The 10000-nt window shown below is 50.8% G+C and overlaps 1 protein-coding gene across 1 annotated transcript in view; it reads right to left on the bottom strand.

Annotated features, from left to right (window-relative positions):
- The window catches only part of LOC311312381 (uncharacterized protein), a 42363-nt gene that overhangs the window by 11212 nt on the left and 21151 nt on the right, over positions 1 to 10000 (bottom strand). Inside the window, exons 26-41 of the mRNA XM_084442317.1 lie at positions 9167 to 9211; positions 8934 to 8987; positions 8676 to 8720; positions 8348 to 8401; positions 7770 to 7823; positions 7610 to 7663; positions 6313 to 6420; positions 5817 to 5906; positions 5116 to 5169; positions 4787 to 4894; positions 4563 to 4670; positions 2539 to 2592; positions 2261 to 2314; positions 2011 to 2118; positions 1793 to 1846; positions 1301 to 1408 (exon numbers count right to left, since the gene is read on the bottom strand). Coding sequence (XP_084298443.1) covers positions 1301 to 1408; positions 1793 to 1846; positions 2011 to 2118; positions 2261 to 2314; positions 2539 to 2592; positions 4563 to 4670; positions 4787 to 4894; positions 5116 to 5169; positions 5817 to 5906; positions 6313 to 6420; positions 7610 to 7663; positions 7770 to 7823; positions 8348 to 8401; positions 8676 to 8720; positions 8934 to 8987; positions 9167 to 9211 — 1152 coding nt within the window. The remainder of the gene's footprint in view (positions 1 to 1300; positions 1409 to 1792; positions 1847 to 2010; positions 2119 to 2260; positions 2315 to 2538; positions 2593 to 4562; positions 4671 to 4786; positions 4895 to 5115; positions 5170 to 5816; positions 5907 to 6312; positions 6421 to 7609; positions 7664 to 7769; positions 7824 to 8347; positions 8402 to 8675; positions 8721 to 8933; positions 8988 to 9166; positions 9212 to 10000) is intronic.

The raw sequence follows: 10000 nt of genomic DNA, 5'->3' as shown, positions 1-10000 counted from the left end.
TAAGGCTCGCCTAACCTTTATCCGGGCGGACGAACCTTCCCGCGGTTCTCCGGTTGCCGGGGCTGTGAGTTCTGGCGAGCGGTAGCGCGCCGACTCCCCGGGTTAAACGCAATTCAGCGCAAGTCGCTTGCTAAATGACTGGAATGTTAATGGGATGTAACGCCGGAACGCCCGGGCTCCGGGTTCGAGGGAAGCCGGGCTGCGGGCGTGAGGATCAGCAAGGGGATTACGCAGCGGTCCGTAAGTCCCGCGCTGCAAAGCCCCCCCCGTAGACCGGGCGTCACGACTGATAACGGGCAGCCTGGTGGGCGGGTGGGGGCTGTGAAGAGAGCTATTTCGGTTCGCGAGGCTCCGCTTTAAAACAGGCAGCCAATCAAAGCTGCCGCATCGGCTGCTGCCAGATTAGCCGCGGGAGAGCGGAGATGATGAAGAGCCTCCTGTTTGAAGAAGAGACGGACGGATGGACGGATGCGCCCCACGCCGGGACGCTCCCCGAGGGCGGAGGTCAGCCCATCGACCGGACCAGATGAAAGAAATGGCGGCGAGGAGCGAGGGAAAGCGCTGTGGTCTGCCCAGAGGCCCCGGAGGCTGCCAGCGCCCGGGCCGGCTCTAACGCCAGCGCCGGTTTCAGAAGAGGAGCTTTTAATAATGCATTCAGGCGTCAAGTACAGAGCGACTGTATTATTCACACACTCACACTGCTGCGACGGTGGAGCGATGCAGGCAGGCAGGGCTCCCATTAGGCGGGGTGTGTGTGTGTGTGTGTCTGCCTGCCTGCCTGAGAAGGTGAATCAGCCGTTCCCATTTCCCCTGTGCGTGCGTGCGTGCGTGTGAGAGTGTGTGTGAGTGTGTGTGTGTGTGAGTGTGTGTCTGCCCGCTTGACAAGGTGAATCAGTCGTTCCCGTTTCCAGTATAATCTTTTGAGTAGCTGCATCAAATAGTGATGACAACAAAAGCTTTGTGGAGAGAGATAAGGTGTGATCTAGAGAACGTCTTGTGCTCAAACCGACAATGGTGCCCCTGACTTTAGCCGTCTCCTGTCACTGCTAGCAAAATGAAGTCATGCTGATAACCGAGACAATGCTGACAGCGTTAAGCTGTGGTACGTTTCGCAATGTCCTCATTTCAAAGTTGAAAGTCCCTCAAAGTACACCTCTATCATATAAAAACAGTATAAGTGGATTTTCTGCACATTAATATGCAGGACATCTAGGCCTGTCCCTGGACAGTTGATTTCGCCGTGTGTGTGTGTGTGTGTCCTCTATATGCTAACGCGGCGCCACGCCCTGTGGGGCCCCACCTTCTCTCCCACAGCGCCGGGGTTTCCGATGCCTCCGGGTGGCCCCTGGGGTCCGTCAGCTCCCGGGGGGCCGGATGGGCCTCTGGGGCCGGGGGGACCGGGCGGGCCCTGGATGGATGGATGGATGGAAGGAGAGAGGGATGGAGGGAGAGTTGGGATGAAGTATGGAGGTATGGAGAGAGGGATGGGAGAGATGGGGAGAGGGAGGGAGGAAGGGATGGATGGAGAGAGGGAGAGAGATGAAGGGATGAGAATACTTGGGACACTGCGTCCTACATATTGTGCTTTGGTGAATACGAATTAATGTTATTATTCTAAGTGGTATACTAAACAGAAACTATGGATGATGCTTTTAACCGTATAGCTACTACAGTACATAGGGCTCCTAGCATAATACATCATGGACATTTGCATAACATGGTGCTGTCCTGTGCAGTGTTTAGTGTTATTCCAGTCTCAACAGAAGAAGTTCAAAGTTAAAGGAACTCTTACCATCTGTCCAACATCTCCGGTCTCACCTTTCTCACCAGGAGGGCCGGGTAAGCCCTAGGGGGAGACACACACACACACACACACACACACACACACACACACAGGACGAGTCAGCCTTAGTATCACACTGTAACTGGGTATACCTTTGCCACATGTCAGAATGGGCTCAGGGGTCAGGGGTCAGGACAAGTCGGAACGGGCTGGCTGAGGGTTCTGACCTGCAGTCCAACCGGGCCGGGAGGTCCGGGGAATCCTCTGGACCCTTCATCTCCCTTCTGACCAAACAGACCCTGCTGGCCTCTGGGACCAGGCTCTCCATCAGCACCCTGATCCCCGGAGAGAAGGAAGAGGGAGAGAAAGAGAGAGAGAAAGATGAAGAGTTAGATGAAGACGATGGCGGCTGTGTCATCTTTGACTGACATGTCGTGACATCATGATAAGACAGATCTAATGGGACAGGATACTTACAGCGGGACCGGGGGCTCCGACCGGGCCTTGTGGGCCGGTGGGACCAGGGGGACCCTGTAGAGGAGAATGGGGGGAGTGAGATATCAAGTCTTAATTTACAATGAACGATCTACTGTATGAATCAATGTTTACATTAAATAGTGACGATCTACTGTATGAATCAATGTTTACATTAAATAGTGACGATCTACTGTATGAATCAATGTTTACATTAAATAGTGACGATCTACTGTATGAATCAATGTTTACATTAAATAGTGAATGCTGGTTGAACTCACGTGTTCTCCTTTGTCTCCTTTGCTTCCCTTCTGACCGGGCTCTCCAATCTCTCCCTGGAACACACACACACACACACACACACAAACACACACACAAACGTAACCATGAAGTACATGAACAGTGACCACTTCCTGCTGTAGTACTACTGGAACACAGAAGACGAGATGACCATGAGAGACAGTCAGTGACCGGATCCTACAACCGTATCTCAACCTTAGAGTGGTCAGTTCTGTCAGAGTTCTGTCACCCGTATGATCGGGTGGAACGTTGGTTTGGCATGTGATATCAATTTGATAGTGAAGGATTTTCTGTAGGAAATAGCCATGATTAGTATCGTACAGTGCGTCAATATGGTTCGCTTGTCTTGTTTGTGGTGGATGGTTGCCATAGCTGGGTGAGACAGAAGAGGTTAGGTCACCAGTTAGGTCACCAGCGCCCCCCACACACACAACACACACACACACACACACACACACACACACACAACACACACACCTACGTTACCCCCCCATCTCCCTCTCTGACACGGCATCTGAGATGGGAACACATCCCAGAAGGCTTAGCGTGTGATTCATGTGTCGTCGTCTAGCAGCTTCCGACTGGGTTCCCACTCACACCCCCTTGGCACCCAGTTTCACAGACGGGGGGAGCAGAACATCGCACCTTCACGCATATTCTAATGTATTCAGAGGCTCTGAGCGCGTGAGACAGTGGGAACCCACCTGCCTCTGGAACAACACTCTGCTCTGTGTCGATGGACTATCTACTGCAATGAGACTGAGACAGGAGAGAGAGAGAGAGAGAGAGAGATGAAAAAAGAGAGAGAGAGAGAGAGACAGAGAGATGAAAAAAGAGAGAGAGAGAGTTGAGACAGAGATGAAAAAAGAGAGAGAGAGAGATAGAGAGAGAGGGAGGGAGAAGGAGAGAGAGAGAGAAATGAAAAGAGAGAGAGAGGGGGGGGAGGAAAGAGAGAGGGAGGGAGAAGGAAAGAGAGAGAGCTGGAGAGGTTGCTAATCATGCTAATCATCAGAGAGAGAGAGACAGAGAGATGAAAAAAGAGAGAAATAGAGAGAGGGAGGTTGAAGAGAGAGAGAAGTGAAAAGAGAGAGGGGGGGAGGGAGAAGGAAAGAGAGAGAGAGAGAATGAAAGAGAGAGAGAGATGGAGAGGTTGGTCTTCATCTGCAAGGCAAACAGAGAGAGAGTAAGAGAGAGAGCCTTTCTCTCTCTCTTACCCCCTACGGCCAGGGAACAGAATCGGGCCGGTTAAGAACTCCACTTTAAAGCGTTCCTCAATAGATAAAGAGATCAATTACTGCTGATCCCTCTGCAAATGTTTCAGTGTGTGTGTGTGTTGTGTTTGTGTGTCCGTAAATGTGTCTCTGTGTTTGCGCCTGCATACTAATAGCAATCCCCTCTGCCTCCCACTCCCCCCCCTCCTTCTGCTACTGCTGCTCGCTCCATTTCGAAGAAAGACGAACAAATGGACGACATAATGGGTCCAGCTGTCTGTTGGCCGTAACGACTTAAAGACCTGACAATCACGCTAACGCCAGCTGCCGACCCCACTCAGGGGACAGTCAGACAGATGACAAGGCCAAAACTATGACGATAACTTTGTTTGTGCATTTGTTTGTGTGTGTGTGCGTGTGTGTGTGTGTGTGTGTGCATGTGTGTGTGTGTGTGCGTGTGTGTGCGTGTGGGATATGTGTTTTCTGTTTCTGTATAGAGGCGATCTATGTCTGCGCAGTATTGAGTCCAAGACAAATTTCCCTAAGGGGACAATTAACATTATCATATCGTGTGTGTGTGTATGTGTGTATGTGTGTGTGTGTTGGTTACTCTGCCTTCACTTCGCTCATGGTAACATAGAGTGATTTCGGTGCTGAGCTAGTGGACACTGCTGGGGTACTTTCCTCGTCTTTATAATGCCGCTCGCGAGTTTGACTCGATGCTTTTCGACTGATCTTAAATCCCCCAGCCCCCCCCCCCCTCCACCGCCCTCCTCCTCAGGGTGCCACCTCACCTTGTCTCCATCCTCTCCCGGGGGTCCAAGAGGTCCGGCAGGTCCGGGCAGACCCACGGGTCCCTGGATACCGTCTCTACCAGCTGGGCCTTGAGGTCCTTTCTCTCCCTACAGCACAGGGTCACAGCGGGTCAGTCTCAGTCGCGTCTCCGGCTCGAAATTCAGAATCACTGCATTCGAGGCGTAAAGGCGGACGAATCGACCATAGCAGAACCGGGTCTTACCGGGCCACCCTTCTCTCCGGAGGGGCCTGGGGGTCCCTGGGGTCCGGGGCGGCCTGGGAGACCGGTGGGTCCGGCCGGGCCAGACGGACCGCGCTCGCCAGGAGAACCCTGCGGAACACGGGGGGGGGGGGGAACCGGGCCGGTACGGCATGCGTCAGAACCGCAGAACCAACCTCGCACCAGAACGTCAGAGCTCGTCGGCTCGTACGGATGATAACATCTCGGGGGATGTATTGCATTGTATGTGTTGTATTGTATTTACAGAACAGTACAGGTGTAACTTTGTTTTAGTTGGCCTTTCTGTTTGTGTGCATTTGATCTGTACTCACGGCAGGGCCAGGTGGGCCGTTGGGGCCTTCATTCCCTTTCAGGCCATGAGCCCCCTGTGGAGAGAGAGAAGGGAGGATTTATAAAACAAACACGTCTTCTCTGTTGCAGGAAACAGACTTTCTGCCTCACAGAGGACACTTCATCTCAGCATCCCTGGTGTGAGCTGGGAAATTTCCTCCTCCCCCCCTACCGAGGTGATTGAGGTGGTGCGTGCGTGCGTGTGTGTGTTTGTGTGTGTGATGGTTCACTGAGGGAATAAACTGACTGACTGACTGACTGAGATGAATGAAGCCTTATCTTTAAACCCTGTGTGAACTCTTCAGGCTAACGTAACAGAGACAGCTAGCTACAGTAGCTACCTACAACAACCTTTATTGTGTTCACGCATTCCAGTCAACGCCCCAAAAAAGATAATTGCATCCAAGTTAGACATTGGGATGTGTCCTGATCCATGAGATATCGTGCTACAGTATCATATGAGCCATGTTTATACAACAAAAGGATTCTGCACCAGCTTCACACCCTGGAGACACCATGTTATTGGTTCCTCTTACTGTTGAAAGATCTCAATCCGCTCGATGGTGTCATGGCACTCCTTGTAATTTCATTCGATTTTGGCTGGGTCGTTATTTGTCACACTGAGAGCAGAGGATGATGGGAGGTGTAGTTTGTATGGGGGTTTCCGGGCAGCAGTACTCACCACTGGGCCGGGCAGACCTCTATCTCCAGGGAACCCTCTGAGACCAGGAGGACCGTCCTTCCCGGATGGGCCGGCGGGACCTGGGTCGCCCTGCGGGGGTGGAGGAGAGAGGCGTCAGGTGAGACAGGCGTCAGGTGAGACAGGCGTCAGGTGAGACAGGTGTGCGTCTGTATGCTCGATACTGCTGTTGATTCTGTTTCCCAACCAACCTTTCACCTGCATGAACTAGTTTACATGCAGACTCATGGTGATCTTTAGACATTCCCTATTATGCAGCAAATGTCCACCGGGGACAGGCGTGGACCTCCTGATGGTGGAGGAGGTAGGGGAGGGGAGAGGAGAGGAGAGGAGAGGAGAGGAGAGGAGAGGAGAGGAGAGGAGAGGAGAGGAGAGGAGAGGAGAGGAGAGGAGAGGAGAGGAGAGGAGAGGAGAGGAGAGGAGAGGAGAGGAGAGGAGAGGAGAGGAGAGGAGAGGAGAGGAGAGGAGAGGCACTCACCTTGGCTCCCTCCTTCCCTGCAGATCCAGGCAGACCCTGCTCTCCAGGGGGCCCCGGGGGGCCGGGGTGGCCCCGATCTCCCATTGGTCCCGTCTCACCTGTGGGTCCCTGAGGATGGATGGACAGAGGGAAGTCAGAAACAGTGAAAAAAAAGATCCGTTTGGATCCGTAGCTGGTGCCAAAGTGTCGACAACATGTTGTCATTCTCGAAGGGTGTGGCTAGTCTGTGCCATTTGCAAGAGCTGGTTGACAGTACATAGTATGAGTAAAGGCCAGCTTGGTAGGTGAACAATTGAGAAGATACAGTAGATGCATGGATGGATGATGGGACCTATGCCCACCCCCCCCCATTGCTCTCTGTAAAGCGCATTGTGTTGCCTCTGTGTATGAAATGCGCTATACAATTTAAGTTTGGTTCGGTTTGATGGTAAGATGGATGAGAAAGAAGTGAGAGAAGATGGAGGCGGTTGGAATAAATGGTGAATAAAGAAGAAGGAGAAGATAAATGGAGGCGGTTAGAATAAAAGGTGAATAAAGAAGGAGGAGGGTGAGAGACGGATGGATGACAAACGCATGAAAAATGAGTGTGAAAGTCGCAGGGTTGCTGTGTGTATTAGGACTGAGTCAGTGTGTGTGTGTGTGTGTGTGTGTGCGCGTGTGTGTTGAGTGGGAGGTCGGTAGTCGTGAAGGCCTCGCCATGGCTCTGCATATCATCAGTGCATGTAACACTCTCAATACCCATTAGCTGAGCCTCTCCGCACAGGAAATGGCTGTTCACTGTCTATGCATAATGGATGAACTGCCGAGCGCAAATATAATAAGCCAATAAACAACACATTGGCAAAGCTCAATGCTCCCGAGATACTGTCCGTGAAACAAACCACTAAAGCGTAGAGTGATCACAAGTGAAGAATGGAGTAATGGCCGCTAATGGCACCTCAGGCGCAGCAGAACAAACAACAAATCCGCAGATGAAGGAGATAAGCATTTTTTGGGGGGTGCCCTGCTGCGTTCATTGATATTGATGTGCTATATATAAACAAATGGACATTCATTATTTATCCGCGTTTTGCGTGGCCCGATATCTTTCCCGAATTGCAAGCTGTGATCATTTAAATGAAATGCTGTTGGAAAAAGGAAGAGTCATTCTGTCAAGTCAGCTGAACTCGTGTGTTAAATATGTGAGCTGCTGCATTCCGATATATGCTGCATTTATATGCTGAAGTCAGCTAGTTTTACTACTACTGCTTCTGGGAAATACTGTAACAGCGTAGGGAGGCGTCTCCAGGATTCTCACCTGAGGTCCAACAACACCTGGAGGTCCGGGGGGGCCGGTTTTGCCTTGGAAACCCTGCAGAGGAAGAGGAGGAGGAGGAAGAGTTGGGTTCAGGGTTCAACAGTAATGCATCATAGTGGTCACTGTCGGTGAAGGTAACGTAGCTGTAGCGCTAACTCACGGTTTCTCCTCTCTGTCCAGGGTGTCCGGGCAGACCGTCTTTCCCAGCAGGCCCCTGAGACACACACACACACACACACACACACAAACACACACACACACACACACACACACACACACATACACACACACCAGAACTCAGTGCAGGAAACAAACCTACTACACAGACCAGACTCCGCATGTTACATAATAGTCTGTGTGCCACTTTACTGTGCCAGATTGTTTCCGAACGCCGGGGGTCAAAGTTGAAAGAGTGACGGGTCGTAGCAGCAATGAGAGAATAGTTTGAAAAATGAGTGACAGGTCGTAGCAAACTAGCAGCACTGACAATTAGTGGTTTGAAAAACGGGTGGGAGCGCCGGATTGCTTAAGTCTTTACTGATTGGTGACCCTAGGATTTCAGGGGTACCAATCACTTACCAGGATTCAAAAAATAGTTTTTAGCATGACGTGTCTCAGACCCATAGAGAGATCTGCAGCATTTAGTGACCTAGTTGGTGTAGCTTACGTAGTGTACCAGCGTATGAACTCTCATGGATTTGGCGTTGAGACTAGGAGTGATGAGAGAGTTTCACTTACAGGTGGACCTTTTGGTCCGGGGAATCCGGTTGGTCCTTGAGGCCCTGGAAGACCCTGAAACACACAGCCACAACAATCAGCCAATCAACCAACCAGTCTACAATCAACCAACCAATCAACCAACCATCGAACCAGTCTACAATCAACCATTCAACAATCAACCAATCAGCCAGTCAGCCAGTCAACAATCAACCAATCAACAAATCAACAAATCAACAAATCAACAAATCAACAAATCAACAAATCAATCAATCAATCAATCAATCCAGTTTTGGAAGTCGATCACGATGGCAGGTGATGCAGTGTTTGGGTGAGGGACGTTACTTACCCTCTCACCAGGGGGTCCTGGGGGGCCATCACTTCCTGAGTTACCCTTGAAAGAGGAAGAGAAAGAGAGGAAGTTGTCAAGATTCAAAGATCCAAAAAGTATTGTCCATTTTTTGGGGGGTAGAAATGTACTGTATTGGTTCAGCCTCCATTATGCAAGGCGCCTCTCAGTCACACACTCAAGTCTCATCTGGAAACGGAACCCATCTCTGAAAAGAGGCGTCCCAGGTTGACTTCCGGTTAAAGATGCCCGTCTCACCTTTGGTCCGGCTTTTCCTGTCGGTCCCCTTGGTCCCCTCTCTCCACGAGGTCCCTGATGGGGGGAAGAGGAGAAAAGAGAAGAGATGTAAGAATGCGAGACGACCACCTCCCCCTCCGTCTGACATGTGGGGGGCGGAGGACAGCATCAACCGTCACTGGGTACCGCCTGTTGTCATGGTGACCCCAGTCACCACGGGAGTGTTAGATCGGGTGGGGTTTGCGTGGACTCACCGTTGGTCCTCTCTGTCCCCTTGGGCCAGACTTCCCTGCTGTGCCCTGGACACACACACACACACACACACACAGGTTAGGTCATATATCACCATGATGACATGAGCTGACATTGAAACCATCTGTAACACTGAGCCAAATATTGTAGAGTTGCAGAAATGAAGAGATTGATCTGCAGACTATTTTTCAACATCAAAAACAGGTGACTAGCCTAACACATCAGAGATCGTTTTGGGTTGATAGAACAGAACATGATGATGAATTGCAGTCCAGGGCCGATCATTTCAATAATATCAGGCAATTATATTGCCTGCAAAATCAATGCGTGAACAACATTATGGCTTTGTTTGTTTTTGAAATTCACCAAAAAGCCTCACTGGCGCAATGTTCACATGACAGTCATCATCAGTCTGTGTCGGGGGCTGTGGGGGTTCAGCCTCAAGAGGCGTCATGTTGTGGGAAGATTAACAGCTTCGTCTACCCTGTTCTGTTGTACAAATGGTGGCAAACCATTATTCCCCAGGCTAGACTAATGGCCCATCCCCTTCTACCAGAGAATGAAGAATTGCACACAGTTCAAACGCAAGTGATGGATGGCGTATGGGCAGATTCCAATGTTATAAAAGAAGACAAAAAGGGTTGTGGACGTGATAATGAAGAAGAAATACAACGGTCTCTTTCTCCTCTCATTGACACAGAGATAATACCTTGCTGTTTTGTTACTAGTGCTACAGAAAGATAGGGGGGGGAGGGAGAGAGAGAAAGACAGAGAGAGAGAGAGAGGGGGGGGGGGAGGGAGAAAGAGAAAGACAGAGATAGAGAGAGAGAGGGGGG

Source organism: Borostomias antarcticus, assembly GCF_949987555.1.
Source record: "Borostomias antarcticus genome assembly, chromosome: 8".
In the NCBI taxonomy this organism is placed as follows: domain Eukaryota; kingdom Metazoa; phylum Chordata; class Actinopteri; order Stomiiformes; family Stomiidae; genus Borostomias; species Borostomias antarcticus.
The sequence above is the reverse complement of the archived record's forward strand: the minus strand, read 5'-3'. Positions and strand labels throughout refer to the sequence as shown.